Below are 19,693 nucleotides of genomic sequence, written 5' to 3'. Positions count from 1 at the left end.
ATCACCACACCCCACCCTGCACAGCTAGAACCATGTTACCAGAGATACATGCATCCCCACACCCTGCTCCTGTATCCTGCTGTGGGCACTCCCACCTCGCCTGCCCCCGCTGCCAGAAATATTGCTTTTACTCTCCAACTCCAAAGTCCATTTCAACAGGTTTTTACTACACTGTGAAATCCCTAATGTCAATTTAACCCTGACAGTGACGGTGTAAGAAATGGACCGCACACAGTCAAATTCTCAGTAGTACATTCATCCATTTGTAAACTGATACTTCAGGGTTTTACAGAGCGTGGTCGCTAGACTATGACTGCTAGAATAATTTGATTGATTTCTTGGCTATTCTTAGCCGTAATTGGGCTATTTTGTTGATTGAATCAGTCTTTTTTTGTGTTGCTGGTATGGTTATTGGCCAATTAAAATGAAGCAATACAGTAACAATGACCCAGAGAGAGATATATAGCCTATATCTCTGGCCATTACATTCTCTCTCTCTCTCTCTCTCTCTCTCTCTCTCTCTCTCTCTCTCTCTCTCTCTCTCTCAGTCCTCAGAGAATTCTCAGCTCTGTTTGTTGTCTTAACGCTTAGCACAACCAGCTGCTTCTCATTCTGTGCAGATCCCCGATGACAGTGTGTGTGCATGTGAGGTGTACAGTATATGAACATGGGTGTGTAGCCGGTGTGTGTGTGGGTATGCGTGTGCGTCTACGTGCGTGCGTGCATGGGCTCTGAAACAAGGATTCACTGTGGGGCCCCTATCAATGTTCTTTGATAGGAGGGGAGCGCTCAAGGACCCCGCTTTCCACCTTGGCCCCTAGTAACTCAGTCCCACTTTCCACCCCTTGCGACGCCCCTGTGTGCGAGTGTACTGTCTGTACATACGTGCACATCTAAATGAGCACACATCTAGATGAGCTTGTGTGTTTGTGGGCAAAATCACACATATTCCTCTGTGTTTCTCCGGTCTCAAATTGAGTTTCTCACTGTTGCATGAGCAGCGCTGGAGGCCGATGCTGTTACACTGAGAGCCAGTCAGCCTTTCACAGGCCCCCCCAGCCCCCCACCCCCTGCACAGCAGAGAACCACTGTATCAGATCACTTTCACTGGCTTGGCTCAGGCAGCGCACAGTAAAACAAATACAAAACCGTAAGCTAGATCTCATATAAAGCATGTATGTACTCAACTCATGTGTCCTGACCTCTCCCACACCATCGCATGCCATGCCCCCCAAGTCCCCCCCACCCCCACCCCCACCCACCCCAGTTGCACTGAGGGATCTTTCCAAGGCTGACAAGGCTAAAATCTGAAGGGAAGCCAGGACTGTATTGTAGTCCCATTGAGATCCTATTCCTGAAACACGCACGCACACACGCACGCACGCACGCACGCACGCACGCACGCACGCACGCACGCACGCACGCACGCACGCACGCACACACACACACACACACACACACACACACACACACACACACACACACACACACACACACACACACACACACACACACACACACACACACACACACACACACACACACACACACACACTAAACACTGTGCTTTGCCTCATGAGGCCACACTTGAACTTGAGTGAGCATATATTTCTCTCAGTTATACGTTTTCATGTTACAAGGGGATTACACTTTTTTTTAAATGTAATGAATTAAAAATATAACACTGAAAAGTAGCATCTGTGATGCCACCACCAACTAGCCTGGCGCGGCCAGACTCATAGCGAGGGTTCACTGATGTTTCCTCCCCGCAGAATCTTCAGTGAATCTCCGCTATGAGGCTGGCCAAGCCAGGCTAATCACCAACACCCCTTGCACACTCTCTCTCTCTCTCTCTCTCTCTCTCTCTCTCTCTCTCTCTCTCTCTCTCTCTCTCTCTCTCTCTCTCTCTCATTATTGTATCTGACAGAGGTTGATTCCACCACTGGGGGTAAAATGTACAGGTGAGAATGATGGAGAAAGACAGAAAGGTTACTTAACAAGGTTCTTCATGTCACCTATAGGCCTACCTCTGTCTGGATCCCAGTGAAGCCATGTCCCAAGCCATTCCTATCCACTTTGATAGTGGATTGACTAGATAGATTGACTTGTAGATTGACTAGTATTAAACAGCTGTACAGTACTGCAGTACAGTACAGCGGCTGATGTAACACATCACTGTTCTGACAGAGTTGGGAACCCTGCAAGTCCCACTAGTCCCTTTCCCAGACTTTTGACATCAAGCAGTTGTATGCCAGGTCCCAAAGCTCAGGCCTGTCTTTCAGCATTTCCCATGGCAACCGGTGTCTTATACTTCAAGCACAGGGATATCTGACACCTTGACACTGTATACGTCCCTTTCCCAAAGGTCTAAGAGAGTCCAATGCACCGACTGGAGCCAAACCACCGAGACGCTCCCTTCAATTGTACTTTCAGGGTCAGTGTCTGTCAAGTCAAGGCTCATTAACAACCAGCCATGTATTCACATCAACATTCAACTGTGAAGCATTCACTGTCTGCTTGAGTTGTTGCCGTAGTGAAGTGTGTATTTTTAAGGCTCACGTTCTCTATTAAAACAGGTTTCAGGTGGATGAGATTTAGTCACATGACTGAAATGGACAAACTTTGACAGAGGCTACCTGATAGGTCTAATTTCTATTTATGAATAATGCTAGTATATGTCACCATGACCACAATCAAGTTATTTGCTATATGAATGAATGAATGAATGATTATTATTTTTTTCGTGCCATGCCACTATCCCATTATGGGATTATATGACACATTTAACAGAATAATTTTTTTTTTGACAATCCTTCCTGTTCATATTGCATCTTGCCTTCATACACAGCATGTCAGATATACGCACAGTATATTAGAACAAAATGAAAACAAATAAAACAATGCCATTTTACGTTTAAATGGCCCTCCTAGTAATCTAACATAATCTATCCTCCTGAACTGTGCGCCTATACATATCTACCAATCTCAAGTATGCCAGCCCTGAGTTGGGCAGTGGGCACATAAAGATTGTTTCTTTTTTGACAGTATATTATATATTATATATATATATATATATTATACCGTACATAATTTTCTGGAACATAGACATACTTTATCTCACAGTATGTCCGGAGCTTTGGTTTACATATCCAGTGCCCATCTGTCCGTTACATTTTGAAAAATAATTTATTTTATTACCTTAATTTCTACTTGCTCTACTTTAATATAATAATGGTCTTCATAACCAGCTCTCGAAAGAATGTCATACATGTCCGTAGCCCATTTGCACCCTAATCGAGATGTCCCACTCAATCTATATGTCAATGGAATAATTTGCCCACGTGTTGCAATAAGCCATGAGCAGTGTACTTTGCCCAGAGAAGGAACACAGAATTTCGTTTTTTTTATGAAATGTCTCCTCCTAAAATGCTGAACATCTGGCATTATGTCTAGCATAATATCTGATGAACGTACATTGTTTTGGGACTTTGGGTCAATCCAATCCAAACGGCCGCTTTGGGAGGAAGTTTGCCATGCCAAGGTTGTCAGTGAGAGTCAAAACAACCCTGCCATCTCATGTGAACATCTTGGGGGTTGATGCAAACTATCTTGTTATAACCTTCAGAGAAATTCACATTAGAGGCAGAGATCTTATTTCTGCCTTTGTGCAAGATATACTGAAAAATACAAACCCATTACTTAAAAACGTTTTTACCTTTGGAGTTCATGGGTAAAATGCATATTTCATTACATTTGGATATAGAATCATAATAATTTATACATCATTGCCACATGCAGTGCCACTCTGTCATAACTCCTCCTCTTGTCTTAGCCACAGTGTAGTCTGAAATAACACATGAATTGTGCTTCTGTTATTCAAAACTGAGTGTACAAATTACAAAATGGGCCCTTATACCCATTTGTACACCCGAGTTAAATTAACTCTCAGGATCTTACAGTCAGTGTTAGAGAGACATGGCATTTAAACTCATGCCCACCCAGTTAACCAATAACCTCAACAGCCACCCTCCTAGGATGCTTAATAAAGTCTGACTAAAGACAAACATAATTATTATTTACCAACCATGTAGCCTTTCCTGATAACTGGTGAGAAGCTTTGCATTCCAATTACCACGCTACTTATCTCATTAGTGGTGAATGGAAGCATGCTCTCTCTGTGCATTTTACAGACACTCCACTCAGAAGCTCCCTGGACAGTAACAAACACATCACGTAGGCCTACATTCATTAAGATCAATTAGTGACGGTTTCTTAAATAAGGCTATAAGTTTACTCTTACCATTCTCATATAGCCTTCTCACTTGCTGCTGCTGACACTATAGCAATCTCTCTGACTGTGAGAATGATTTGACATTTGGATAATTTGCACCATTAAAACTAATTAATGAATGCACAGATTTAAGACAAATATTCTGCTACACAGAAAAATCCTCCACATTTGAATACTCTCAGAGTAAAAGGTCTTGGGTGAACTCTTACAGTATGTTTGCATTACAGCAAACCCATGCAGCAAACTCTCCATATTTATGCAATCATTTTACATGACATTACATTGTAAAACAGTATTGTGTGTAGCCTGCTGTACTGTAGTTCTCAGGGTATAATTAGTGCTTTTCAAAGTAAGGTCCACCCGGGAGGTGAAAATTAAATAACTCTATAAACTTTTCCAGGCACTATATGGATGAAAATTGTTAGAAAATGAAAATAGTTGTCGAGTGGGAAGATGGTTGGATCAGCAAATCTTCAAAACATAATAGATAAATCCTATATGAAGTACTCTGATGACATCAAAATGTCATCATAGTGACTATGATGACATATTGTATGTACGATAACATTAGGAGGCTCGCTACTTGAGCCCAAAATATAATAATAACTAGAACTGCATTCTGTCGAGTGCCTACAGTACTTGCGCTTTGCACACATAAATGGCTTACTAGTGCGCAAGCAGAGCGCGCAACTACTGTCGAACGCTACGAACTTTCAAATCTCAGCCTCTCTGTAAAACATTGGAATTAAATACTAAAGTTGGGTTATAACTGGCCGTCAATGGTGACGTAATTACAGTTCTGTGCTGTCGCTTTCCACAAAATTTGGCAATATGGTAGAGTCTCATGGGAAACCGCAGCTGCAGCTCACAGTCATTCGTCAAAGGACCTCTGACCTATCTCCCAATGATCTCCCAATTATATGATTGTATACAGTATACCATTTCCCTGCGGAATAGACTACCGTATGTGACACAACCAGGTATAGTCTGGTGACCACCGGAGAGACGGGTGACAGCCGGAATGTAGACGGCACCCGGGTGAGCAGTATGGGTTAGCGCCCCAGCCTGTGTCCTCCATTAGGAGAAAACTCAACAGCCCTCGTGAGGCCTTTAGGAGGGCCATGCAAGCAGCAAGCGGAGCCGCAGCACCATTTCCCTGCGGAACCATTGCCCACCACTCCTGAATGAAGTGTCTGGTGCTGGGACTCTGGTGCAACGCACAGGTCCTGGGCCTGGTGAGAGCAGGAGTGGACCTGGTGAGATGTAGGAGGGGCCTGGACAGGAGACAACCCACAGAGCCTAGTCCTTCCATGCGCCAGAAGTGTACCTCCCAGCCCTGGCAGAGTAGTTCTGGAGTAGTTCCAACTGGTTGTGTGACCCTGGTTTTGCACTAGGTGGGACTGATTGAGGGTAGCTACTGGGACGTAAGTCTGGACTTGATCACCCTGGCTGGGTCGCCTGAGTGAGGGGTATGATGTTGGAAGACCCGAAACTCTGTTGACCTCAGGATACATCACTGAGGATATGTCCCAGATGCATTCATGCGATGTATTTTTTGTTATATAGGATTGATATAATCCACACTAACCACTCCCCTTTGAAATCGCATTTCCATTAATTTGTGTGGAGTCTGGACCCTGCTAATGCTTGGTTGGCTGTAGGAGTATAGGCTAGCGTTGGCCTTCAGCCAATCAGCGTAACAAAAAAGTGACGCCATCTCCAGTCTCCAACCACCTATTTAAAGCGCAGTGTTGGCTTAATGTGCATATTGCGTATAGCTTTTTTGGTAACAGGTACGGTCGCCCCGATTCGATCTCACCCCCGCTTGGTGCGGCGATTCTTGTATTCTTTATTTAGTTTTACTGAGAATAAGAGAATAAGTTAGAAATACGTTTAGGGTTAAGCATATAGTTTTACTGGGGTTAAGTTTAGGAATAGGGTTAGGTTTTGGCATAGCTTTACTGAGGTTAAGGTTAGGAATAAGGTTAGTTTTAACCGTTTAAGCATAATTTACTTTAGGAATACCAGGCCGCGCAGTTCCGCCGGCTGTACGCCCAAGGCCAGTTGGTAGAGGTGTGAGTTGTTTGGCATTTGCTTTTTTCTTTATTGCTTTTATGGCTTGACCCCGTCTTATCGCTGCTTGCAGCTATATTGTTTAATGTTACTGCTTGTGATTGTTTATTGTTGCTATTTGCTATGGGAATGCAGGGGGTAGATTAAAGTTTTATAAATTATAAAATGTATGTTATGTTAACCATGACTGACACGGATAGCTACTGCATGTGTCTGTGAGCATCCCTATCCTATTTCCCCTCCACATGGAGTTGCTTTGCTTTGCTGTGTTACAAATAAAAGGTCTTATGAAAAAATAAACCATTGTCATGACTCATGACAATGGTTTATTTATTAATGACTACTCCTTTGGATCAGAAAACTACCAGTCAATAAATTGCTATTAAGCTGCAAGGATAGTTTTTTGTTTTCAGAAGCAATATTGATTTCAGTTACGAAGTCTATTCCATTGAACTGCAGCAGAGTACAGAGAGTATTATATAGGAGTATATATTGTATAAAGATGGAATCAGTTTTTGCCATCACCATGCATGCAGCTCAGTTGCCCTCTAGTGGACATGTGTGTGTTTCTATGAAGGTACAGTACCTGTATACTGTTTAGCCACAGTATAACATCTACTTGGTTTTAAAAGCATTGCAACAGACATTGGAGAAAAAAAAGCATTTGCGTGCTAAATTAGATTTTATTATCTGGTGTTATACAATTCTTGTTGTTTCATCATTACACAAATTGCAAACTTGAATAAAGAACAGAAAAAAATTATACTAACACATTAAAATAAACAGGTGTCCAAAATCACAGAGCTTTTCAAAGTGTAAAAGGAAGTGTAACAAGCAACAAGTAGGCTAGTTAATGGATATTCTGCTGTTTGGGACTGGTGTGGTATTATTGCACAGATGACTCTTCTAAGCTCACTAATAAAACTGCACATTTACACATGATACCCAATGTATGTGCAAAAATACGTGAAATCTCCTGAAAAAAATAAAAGTTAAAGCTTTGCGCTTCAAGTACAATCTGGTGTTAAACCAGTAAAATATTAACATAAGAACTAACTTCAATGAGAAACATTCAATCGTACAGTAGGTAGTGTTCCGTTGTTTTTTTTCATGCCTTCATGGAAGGTGAGAGAGCTACTCCAAACTGCCCAAGCAAATGCCTGCTAATGTCACATGTGCACACTGAAGGCAATGTACAAATAAATAAAATACACCTGCAGTTTGGGTTGAATTCAGCAATAGGCAAGAAGCAGGGAGTGTGTGTGTGTTTTGAACCATTTACTCTTTCCAGAGGGGGTGGGGATATGTATTACATACATTTGTTTTTAAAGAATGCCAAATAGTCTACATTAATTAATCAATCAATAACTAAATTAGAGCTCCCCCTGATGAAAACCAAGTTCAAAATGTATGTACCTTAGACCAGAAAAGAAAATATATTATATTTATAAGACTTGTTTATAAAAAGGCAAGGAAAACTTCATGTTCACAAAATATTAATTGTATAGTAGCGTTAAATCCATTTGTATTAAAGCTGTTTATTTGTATTTTATGTTTTGAGAAATATGTCATAAAGTGCAAGGCATGCAAAAATATTTACAAAAAAATGGGATAATGTGAAACTGCACAGCAAAATCCTCAGTGTTAATTCAAGTAACTATAGATTCAAATGTACTGAGGATTTTACAGTGTGGTCACTTTTAGAGGGAGCTATACACTGTATACCAAAACAATACTGTTATCCTTGTTTTAAAGCAGCTACAGTAAACAAACTATTTTGAGGAACATAACTGACATAATTCTTTGTTTTTCACCATCACAGTTGAATCTATGGTATGGCTTTCTGGGTTAATAACTGTAACAGTGACAAACCTACAAGATTGTGGGTTTATTGTATAGCTGTAATATTTACCTTGTCACTTTTTTGCCATGACAGTTACAATTATAAGGTTAGTACCCATTTAGCATGAAATACTCATAAACGTTATGCCGTTATCATGCATTACGCATTCAATATTGCAAATGATATAGTAAGGCTTATACTCCAAGTTAAAAGGCTTCATATAAATCAGGCTTAACTACAGTAGCAGACAGTTCTGGCCTCGGAGGGAGCGATGCGTCACTCCAGAGGGCAGCTTCACTCTATTCCGTTTCTGTATCCTGTCTCTGAGTCTGAACTAGTGAGCTGTGGTGATAAGCAGAATTGGTCCAGTATTGGGCACAAAGGCCGTGTATTGTCAAAAGGCATGCAAAAGGCCTCACAGTCATTCTGAGGAGAGAGACAATAAGCAAAATTAGGTGCGAACACCATATGATATAAATGTATCTTAGATTGCTGTTTAGATGTATATAATCTATAATTGGCTGTTCTTACCTGTCTAGCTCTCCGGAGCAAGCACATGTGTGCATGATTGGCACTTTTTCTTCTGGAAGAAGATTGCATGAATTGGTATAACGATTAAGTTGGAAATATGTGAGCATGCATCAACTTCAACAATTTGCATACATTTAATATGCAAAATACCTTTTTTTCAGGCTTAGAATGACAGATGCAAGAAGATACCAGTGGAGTCCTGGATCTTTGCTGTACCTTCTGCTGTAGCCTGTAGTGCAGGCTGGCGTCCGATAGCCAGGGGTGTCTGAGGCACTCTGCAGCGCTCAGCCTCCAACACTTGCTCTTCACCAGGAGACGCGTGATGAAGTCCTTGGCCTGGTCGGAGACGTCTGAAAACTCCTCTACCTCGAAGTTCCACTGGCACTCCAGAATGTTGTTCAGGGTTTCATTGTCGTCATCCCCCAGGAAAGGAGACAAACCACTCAGCCTGAGCAGAGAGACACAGAGAGGCATGGGATGTTATTGCCTGGTTCAAGCTAGTCACATGTAGGGTTAGGGCTGATTCATACTCCTATTTTACCGCTGTTTTGGCGCTGTAGTGCCGAAATGATTTCGGCTCGTCAAAAAATTTCAGTAGCACCGAAGAGACGACTTTAGGACGGTACCCGCCCCCCCGAACCTCAAATTACGTCACATTGTACTAGGCTCTACAGCGCCGAACCGACTTTTATTCTGCTCTAAAATAGGAGTATGAATCGGCCCTTAGACTCTGCTTTTGATCCCGCCTTTGTGGGTTTTTTTACAAATCAAAACCCTGGTCACATGTTCTCAACAATAAAGCAGATAGCAATATTGCAGGTAGTGAAACCCTTTATTCATTTATTTTATTTAAACATTTTAAATGTTTTTTTTTTTGTGGCTTTCGCCTTTATTTTTTATGGAGGGATAGACAGTAGGCTGACAAGAAATGGGGAGAGAGATGGGGGGGTGACATGCAGTAAGGGCCATCGGGAGTCGAACCCGTGGCACACTGCCAGACTGGATTACCAGCCAAGGTGCCTGGACCGCTGAGCCACGGCCCAGGCCTATTCATTTATTTTCAAGTAGTTTGTGCCATTTTCAAGACTTTAATTGAAAGTAACATTGGAGAGAGAGACACGAAATGTGGAGTGAGTAGGGGAATGACACTCAGCAAATGGTCTTGCCAGCCAGGAATCGAAACGGGGACTCACTGGTCAGGGCATTGCTCGCATGTGGTATAATAGCCACCACACTTCGTGTGTGTGTTGGAAATGTTAAGAATCCTGCACTTACAGCATGTACGCGATGACGCCCAGACTCCACATGTCCGTGGGGAATGAAACAAAGTCGTAGTTGATCACCTCAGGAGCCAGGAACTCAGGCGTTCCAAAGTTGACCCTTAGCTTCTCCCTGGGTTTATATCTATCACAGCAAAAAGAGAAGGAAAACAACAACAGGAAACATAAGGATAGGCAACGAGAAGTTATAATTCAATAATTCATATCTTCATCTTCAAGGTACAGTATTGTTGTACATTATTGTTACATCTTGATCACAGGTACAATACATAAGAGTAAAACTTGTTTTTGTTCTTACCTTCTGGCAAGGCCAAAATCTATGATTTTGATCTTGTACGTCGTTCGGCTGATGCAAAGAATGTTCTCTGGCTGAAAGAGTACACAGACAAAGTGAAGCATTATCACCGGAGCTATATTGTAGTTCTGACTATAACTATAGGAACAACGGACCATACAGTATATAACTACTGTCAGCAGGATTTGATTTGCTGTAAGGGATACTGGGGGTGGTCTATGCCGCTTTTGATATCCTTTCATTATTTATGATCGCTGGTCAGATTGAATTAACCCATGCATGTCCTTTTGGTAAATGTAGACTGACATGTCTATACACGTCATCACTCTACAAGAGTGATGATGGATGGCCTTGGCCTATAAAAAGTCACATATACAAGTTTACAACACTATTTTGTTGTAAAAGGATGTACACGAAAATGAACCTCTATTTTCTTGTATATAAACAGGACAATCCTGAGGTGTAACGCGTGTACCTTGAGGTCGAGGTGCAGGATGTACATCTTGTGCATGTAGTGCAGCCCATCGCAGATCTGGCGGATGAACAGCACAGTGTCCAACTCTGTCAGGTTGTAGTTCTCATCAATGATGCGGTCGAACAGCTCTCCTCCGTCCACACTGTGGTACAGCCATACAAGTCAAGTAGCTGCAATGCATTGTATAGCGTACACAATATACAAACACACGCGCACACAGACACACACGCACATACAGACAGTACACTTACTATTCCATGACTAGGATTATGTCAGTGCGGGACTCAAAGGCTGCGTAGAGCTGAATGAGGTTGGCATGGTCCAGCTGGTTCATCACCTGGATCTCGTTCTTCACCACGTCCTGGAGGACACGCACCACACAATGATCAGTGAGACAGCTCACTTAACCATATCAACCCTAGGGTAACCCTAGCCGCCATGAACATTCAGCAAAAATACCTGATCGTTAGATCAGCAGATTCTTTTTTTTTTTTTTTTAGATATTTTTTTTGCGGCTTACGCCTTTATTGATTTTTTTTTAAGGGATAGAAAGTAGGCTGACAGGAAACGGGAGAGAGATGGGGGGATGACATGCGGTAAAGGCCGTGTCGGGTCCGGGAGTCGAACCCGCGGCACACCGCGACTGGATCACCAGTCCGGTGCCCAGACCGTTACACTACGGCCTGGGCCAGATCAGCTATTCTTGCTGATGATATTGTATTTGGTGTCGGAAAAGATGAGAAGACCAAGTAAAGATGCCTGGTGGGCCTAGGTCAACTAAGGGTTAACAAAGTATATAGGGTTTAAGTGGTTAACACCATCGACACCATGACGTAAATCACCGTGAAGTTCAAGTGCACGGTCATGTGCCCGAGACGGAGATTGATAATCTCAGTCAAATTAGTGCTATGAAAACTGATCGCATCGCTCTACAGCCTAGAGGTGCTTGCTGACGATGGGCACATTTTATTAATGTATTAAATAGGCCCGGGCCCTCAAGGTGTTAAAGGACTTTCATATTATTGGTCCTCACTAATGTTCATGATAAAATACCACCATTTGTTTCTACTTGGTCTGTGCTCGGCTGTGGGCAGTTCAGAAACCCGTCCACCAGTGACATCATCACTAGGCACTTTAAAATATATATATTTTTTTTTTTCTAAATATATTTCGATTTGTATTATCGTGAGAACAATGTCTTCCATTTTCGCATTGCAACTTTTCAGGAATAGAAAGCCTGCAGTTTCTATTAGCTTGGATTCCCCATCGATGATGTCACTGGTGGATGGGTTTCTGAACTGACTGAGTAGAAAAACATCGTGCTATTTTATCATGCATATTAGTGAGGACCAATTATATGAAGATAGATAGGTTGAAAAGTGGTGAAGTGGTCCTTTAACCTGCTGACTGACAGGTCAGGTAGGTAAATATGAAATAAATGTTGACAAAATAATGAAACATATTTGTCGTGTTGTCATACTCACTGGCGGACAGATAGTAAGTGCCAATGATTTCAGTCGCGCCACAGCTGACCAGTGAGAGCAACATGAGCACTGAGGCTTTGATTGGTTATGACCATGTGAATGTCTGAGATGATTAGTGTGGCCACAGCGGTATGCTGGGAAATCCAAATCTCTATCGCAACTCACGTCACTCTCATGTTGACCAATAGTGAGATGGATGAGAACATGAAGAGGCTGACAAGTTGGTTAGTATGTCTATTTTTAAAATGGTTTCTTGTCTTCATGGCATACTATTTAGCAATATTAATTAAATGGGGTAAAAGTTAAAATTACCACAACATCTCGCAGAAATATATTACAGAACATTCATACAAACAGGGTTTGGCCAGACTGAGTTAAAGGGTTTCCTTTTGGGAAATGTAGTCTGATATGTTTGCTATATTTTATAACTTCACAATTTCAAATGTCCCTCCCTATCTGCATTGGCAGATCAGTACCTTCTCTTTTTGGCTCTTGGCTTTGATGATCTTAGCGGCCAACGTCAATCCAGATGAGTTCTCCACGCACTTGTGGACTTGTCCAAAGCGTCCCCTATTAGCAGCATATCAAACACATGAACAGGGCAACAGTGTGTTAGGCCCAATTTAGACTAAAGATTGAGTATTGCACACAAAGAGAGCAATATAAACCATTAAGGGCCACTCAGGCAAGTACATTGTATGAACATGTATCCCAATTGCGCACACACGCGCATGCGCGCACGCGCACACACACACACACACACACACACACACACACACACACACACACACACACACACACACACACACACACACACACACACACACACACACACACACACACACACACACACACACACACACACACACACACACACACACACACACACACACACACACACTGAGGGACCAATAAGGTCCCTCAGTAATATAATAATGGGGGTTTTGTTACTATGTCATTATGTTGGATATCTGAGCAATGTGCTTGCGTGCTGAAGACTAATCTCCAGTTTGAGGGGCTGGATTTAGCACCGGCTTGTTGCATCAGAGAGGCCGCTATTACATAAATGCCCCCTGAGATTTCTAATCATCTGCCCTTGAGGGGGGGGGGGGGGGAATGTAGCCCCTTCACAGGGTGTGACATTTCCACTTATTTCATAAGACGGAATTGATGAGTTTTGTGTTTTATCCCATATGTGTCTGGTTGTGTATGTTTGTACTGTATGTGCATGTGAATGTACGTATGTCTCAGTGACCGCAGGGGGGCCCAGCACAAAAATAAATGGCAGGGTGTTATGAGAGCCATTCAGTGGACATACAGTAGAGGGTGTGGTGTACCAAGGGAAAAGACCCTGGCTTTCGTGGGCCTTTCTCCTAATTGGCATGCAGGGCAACCTGTCAACGCTCCGTTTGACTCACCCTCCCAGGATCTCGTCTCTGATGATGGTGTAGTACGTGGCTATCTGGTGGGGTTTGGGGGTCACAATGTGATGGTCAAAGGGGGCCGAAGGAGGCGGGCCTGAGTCTGAAATAGATTCCACAGTGTCATTAGCAATGTCTCTTAATTTTTTGTCTGTTCAAACAGAAAGTACAATGGCAATGGCTTACAAGATACTCAAGTTTGAAAGATGGCAAAGCTGCATTTCTCTTGAGCACGCAACCATTAGTAATTTATTGCTGTCTAAACTTTTTGCATGCCATGTTGGCCACCACAAAATCCTGATCTACAAGCTCACAACACATTGCATTGTGAACTGTATGAAGTAGGCTTTAGTCATTTATATTATACTATACTATAAATGGACCACAGAAACATCACAACTTACCAATAAAGTATTCCTTCAGTGTAGACTCTTCCACCTCTTCTGTCTTCACTTCGTCTGATTGGACGGCCTGACTCTCCACCCCCTCCGCCTCAGGAACTTCGACGTCCTCCTCTTTCTCGCCGTCCACGCGACTTTTCTTATGGTCATCCTTCACCACATATTCCTCTGTGACACGGCGCTTGCTGCAAGTACCCATCTCACCAGCTTCCTCAGAACTGCACAACATGCCATGGTTGTTACGATTACACACACACACACACACACACACACACAATAATAAATAAGTAATGTACCCAAACTACCTGAAATGTACAATACACAATGTAGTTTGTGTTTTTAGTCATCACTTCTTTATTACATTTTGAAAGCTTGTTTTGATTTGTTCTTGTTGAGCAATTTATGCCTATATTTTATTAAATTCCTTCATTAACGAAAGGCCCCCGAATAAGGATATTGGCTTCCTTCCATTTCTTGCATAGTAACAAATTCTTCTATTTTTAATTTAGTACTATACTGTAGCCCAGGGGTTCTCAACCCGTGGGTCGCGACCCCTCGAGGGGTCGACAAATTATTTTGGGGGGGTCTAAACTGAATGGAAATGAAGAGTTTACATACTGTAGTACACATAGTACATGCATACACTTGCCTTAATGATTATGGTTTCAGTATTCATATCTGGTTTCAGTATTCATTCATGATATATTTTCTATATTATTAAGGATATTTTTGTCAGTTTGTATTGGGGGTGGGGAGTGTGGGCGGGGCGGGGGTCGTAAGACATGGCCAAAGCATTTTAATAAACTAACTAAACGAATTATTACTATGGGCCACATGTCAGTAACCATAGCTTCCCAAGACTACGTACCTTTCCTGTGGTAGAGCAGTGGTCTCACAGATCTGACTGGGAATGTCTGGGATAGTGCCGACGACCTCTTGTGTTTTAGACTGCTCTTCATCTGGTCCCGTGGTTCTCCTCTTCTCCTCTCCCTCTGCCTCCTCCTCTTTGGGCACACGTTCCGTGCCCACCTCTTTTGGCAAGACGTCCTCCTGGCCTTCGTCCGCTCTCTTGCTCTTCTCTGCCTCCTCCCCCACCACTTCCGCTTCCTCTGTTCGGGCAACGGCCGATGTATCCAGGATCAACTCTGCCAGATCCCCTCTGCCTTCTCCCCCAGCCTCCTGTCTACCCTGCAGGCCCTCTGCCTCTGTGCCGCCCTGGGAACGCTCAGCATTCTGCCTGTTGAGCTTCTCCACCTGGTCTTGCAGCTCGGGCTCTGTCAGGGGCAATGCATCTGTTGGGTGGGACAAAACAGAGAGGACCACACAGCAAACCCTGTTACCAAGCTGTATTTCACTGTTCTTATATGGAAATAACGTTATCTTCAGCATTACTGCAAGTCATAATGTTTTAATGCAATGTAATGAATCCTGTGAATCATGAATCATAGCATCCCTATTATATTCTGGGCCAAACAATTGGTGAAATACGGTAGCAGATCTACAAGCTCACAATGTTGAGAACTAAGTTATAAAAAGGTGTATCTTTGCGCACAGTGATTCGCTTGAAAGTGAAAGGGACATACAACTTTTAAGTCACATCAGGAGTTGGAGAATCAATTTAATGTGATGGGTAGGGGTGAATTTTGGAAATATCTTCAACTAAGAAGTAGTGTTGGAAGTGTGTTCAACCTTAACAGGGGTATAGAGGAACCTAATATGTTGAAAGAAAATTTGACTGGCCACCGACAATGCATAGGGCTTCAATAATTTACAAAAATATAATGGAATTACAAAGTGCAAAGACTGAAAATCTTAGATTAATATGGCAAAGGGATTTAGGATGTGAAATAAGTGAAGAGAAATGGTCAAATATAATTTCCAAAGTTGGGTGGGCCACTAGGGATATTAAAAGCAAATTTACACATTACAAAATTATACATAGATTCTACTATACCCCTGTGAAACTGTTTAGGATGGGCTTGGTGGAAGACAAACGATGTTGGAAATGTAAAGGAGAAGATGGTACATTTTTACATGCCTTTTGGGAATGTCCTGTGGTTGTGCCTTTCTGGAAAGAGGTACTGGGGAAACTTGGAGACTGGATGGGGCTAATACTACCAGAATGCCCAAGGTTATGTCTCTTGGGAGATGGCACGGTGCTGCCACAGGGGGTCACCAAGGCACAACATGCATTGGTGACTGCAGGCCTTATTACTGCAGCTAGGTTGATACTGAGAAACTGGAAGAGCTCTGCTACGCCAGAGATCACAGACTGGACCCAACTTATGACTGAAACGGCATCCTTTGAATACTACTACTTTTATTTGTATATCAAAGAATTGTTGTAACATTTTGTATTTGTACATTACATGATATAATCACGAGTGTCAACAACAGAGTGTGGAGGGGTGTTGTCCAGGGGTTTTCTTTTTTTTTTTTACTGCTAGGTGTGTTTTTTCTTTTTTTTCTTTTCTTGTCTTTTTCTTTTGTGTAAGTCATGTGGATTTTGTATGCTTTATTTAAAATCATTAAAAAAACTTTGATGACACAAAAAAAAAAGAAAGTAAAAGGGACATTGAAACTATACTGTACTGTACCTGCTGCATCTGAGGCCTTCTTCTTCTTCTGAATTTTCAGGCCTTTCAGGCTTACTTTGGCTTTATCCTTCCCATCCTTTCCCTTGTTGTCTTTCTGCTATGGTTTTGGAAAACAAAAAGTGGAAACGAAGATAAATTAGATTAACAGAAGGCAGGATACACTAAAACTTCACAGAACACAATTCTGAACCGAATCAAAGGGCCCTTAAACATTAATCGGACAACATTGGGTTCAATCATGCTCCCAGCGAATGAAGGTGCATGTGCGTTCGGTGCGTGTGCCACCGCCAGCACGATTAGCGCTGACACAGGCACTGGGCACAGCTTTTCCAACTTCAGTCTCTGCCATGACTACAGTGTCTATCATTTTACAAATTAGCATATCATATAACGACATGTATAAACGCTGTATTGTTTGTTTTGGGTATCATGTGGATACATGAGATATACGTTAAAATAAAATCTGAGTTATACTTGGTTGCACGGGAGTCACATAGTGACAAGCTCACAATGTCTATATAAATACAGTAGCCACTGCGATGGACTGTGAGCGTGAAGATCTGTTATATTCGGTACGCGACCCTGACATGTAGTATAAAAATCACACACGTGTGAACTGAGTGGTGCAATCCCCCCCCCCCTCTCTCTATCTCTCTCTCTCATTAGAGTCACTACCTCTCTCACTCTCTCTCATTAGAGTCACTACCCCTCTCACTGTTTCTGGCGCCCCCTACTGCTATTTTTAAGTCACATACTCATGCTCACACGGACACACAAACAAGTACGAGACAGACACACACACAGACACACAGACACACAAACACGTACGAGGACATTGCAAGCTGGTTGTAGGAGTGGTTGCACCACTCAAAAAACAAAAAGTATAAAAAAGTGCCCATCGGCACAGGTCTCCACCAGGGCAGGTCAGGTTGTGGCCTCATGGTGGCGCTATAACAGGCCATTGAGGAATATTTGGGGCAGAGGTTGTCGTTGGCATCCAGGGAGTCTGTGTGCAAAGTTTGGCATGGATTGGACCAACGGTGCCGGAGATTAGAATTTAGAAATTAGAACACTGTTCACATAAAGCAGAACATGCCGTGGGCCGTGGCTGTTTATGGAGTCGTATATTTCCAGTGGGAAAAGTATGGTCGAATAGACATAGTCAGTCCAAGGTGTTTGTTGCAGTTGGTGCAGTTGCCGCCACAGCTCAAAGTGAGAGTTTCATGTTATGCTGGACAGATTCTGTCTTCACTAGAAAGAATGGAGAGCTCTACAATCATCTCTCCCTCCACTGGACCGCATATGGTATCAAACAAACACACTTGTGGAGCCATTCGGAATAAACACAAAATGGAATGAACCAAATTTCACGAATGCCTTTATTTAGAGCTCATTACTATCAAGAACTATTCTAAAAGAAAATCAGTAACACTTAAGTAATAAACATGACATATGGATGTTGTTTACATAACCCTATCCCAGTCCCCAGGCACACACATAGGGCCTATAAGAGATGCTGAGTCAGCAGCAGACTTCAAAAATAGCTGTCCGATGAGTGCTAAGACACAGACATGCACACTCAGACTCACACATGACACGCAGACACAGAAGCATGCACGCACCCTTATTTTTTCTATAGTAGTTCCGGTATGCATTGAGGTACTAACTATAATTGCTGCTATGGTGTGACAGGAATTACTCCAGCACACGTAATCAATCACTCTAGTACTGTCACCTACTCCATCATCAGTATTGGGCAAGTTACTCAGGAAGTGGCTCTTCAATATTCCTTTAAAAATGTACTACAAAAGAAACACACACACACACACACACACACACACACACACACACACACACACACACACACACACACACACACACACACTTTACTGACAAGCACTCCAGCCCACGTAATCAATCACTGCCTGCAGCAATGTCACAGAGCAATTGTCTATCCAGACAAGGCCACTGCAACTGACAGGACAAATAGCCTATATACAATCTGAGCCCTTTGACATTCTATACCCTCTACGCTCAACCCGCTACTGAAAAGAGTACGATAAGATCATGTGTCTGTGGGTGAACAATAAAGAACCTTATTAACAGAACGTCATTTAACCCTATTAAACCATACAGGACCGAAACCAAAACACAACTGCTGTGATAACATACAGGAGGATTACAACAGAAGCAGAACACAATACCTCATTATTATGTATTTATAGGAGTATTCTACTATTTATATAATTATATTTCCATAGGCCATTAATAGACATCGAATATACTGTATTTGCACGGGTGCCTGGTAGGCTCAACCAGTTAATACTAACCACATAACCCTGATAATCTGATGCCCAGAGAGAGAGTCATGGCTTACATGTTTTACCATTCTCTCTGCCCTCCATATAGAATACACTCTGTCCCGATTCCCGATTCTGGGGGGCGAATATTCAGCGAACATAGCTGACCTACAAGATTACAATGCCATACGTTGCAACAAGTTGTGAGCTTGTAGATCTGCTATTTTTGTCGAAGAGGGTAAAAAGGAGGGGGACTGGTATATACCCCTGGGTTACTCCCATAGTATCTCGGATTTAAGTGGTTAAAAAAAGAACATCTTCACATGGAAGCATTAATAACAATAAAACCAGTAGTTTCTATATGGAGCCTTTGCAACCTCGCATAAACATTTAACGATGCGCCACTTGAGCATCATTTCATGTCCTAAGAAGAACCATCCTTTTAGCATCATTTGTCACTTGTCAGTGACACTGACAGGTTTATTTCCATGGGCTTCATGGAATGCAAATCTGACAAGGACAATGCTGTAGGTCACAGGGTGTATCAAGTCCAGTTGGAATGTAATTAGCAACTTTTTTTGACAGCATTACAATAGAGAGGACACAGCTCAACTAGATCCCACACCATCCTGGATTTAAGGCACAGCTGTTGGATAAATAAATAAACAAACAAATAAACTAATAAACTAATAAAAAAAACAA

The 19,693-nt window shown here is 42.4% G+C and overlaps 1 protein-coding gene across 7 annotated transcripts in view; it reads right to left on the bottom strand.

The window, feature by feature from the left end:
• Positions 1–7,027: 7,027 nt before the first annotated feature.
• Positions 7,028–19,693, bottom strand: part of mylk4b (myosin light chain kinase family, member 4b) — a 46,446-nt gene continuing 33,780 nt past the window's right edge. For 4 of the 7 annotated variants that reach the window (XM_083766550.1, XM_083766551.1, XM_083766552.1 and 1 more), the window contains 12 exons: positions 16,692–16,788; positions 14,963–15,386; positions 14,098–14,312; positions 13,691–13,796; positions 12,749–12,842; positions 11,040–11,149; positions 10,789–10,930; positions 10,317–10,387; positions 10,014–10,142; positions 8,889–9,186; positions 8,739–8,790; positions 7,028–8,633 (listed from right to left, as the gene is read on the bottom strand). In XM_083766550.1, the coding sequence (XP_083622676.1) occupies positions 8,743–8,790; positions 8,889–9,186; positions 10,014–10,142; positions 10,317–10,387; positions 10,789–10,930; positions 11,040–11,149; positions 12,749–12,842; positions 13,691–13,796; positions 14,098–14,312; positions 14,963–15,386; positions 16,692–16,788 (1,734 nt within the window). In that variant the 3' untranslated portion in view covers positions 7,028–8,633; positions 8,739–8,742. The remainder of the gene's footprint in view (positions 8,634–8,738; positions 8,791–8,888; positions 9,187–10,013; positions 10,143–10,316; positions 10,388–10,788; positions 10,931–11,039; positions 11,150–12,748; positions 12,843–13,690; positions 13,797–14,097; positions 14,313–14,962; positions 15,387–16,691; positions 16,789–19,693) is intronic. The other 3 variants (XM_083766549.1, XM_083766547.1, XM_083766548.1) reach the window with 2 other exon arrangements.

This window comes from Protomyctophum parallelum, assembly GCF_964188405.1.
Source record: "Protomyctophum parallelum genome assembly, chromosome: 6".
Lineage (NCBI taxonomy): Eukaryota > Metazoa > Chordata > Actinopteri > Myctophiformes > Myctophidae > Protomyctophum > Protomyctophum parallelum.
This window is presented reverse-complemented; position numbering and strand designations above follow the sequence as displayed.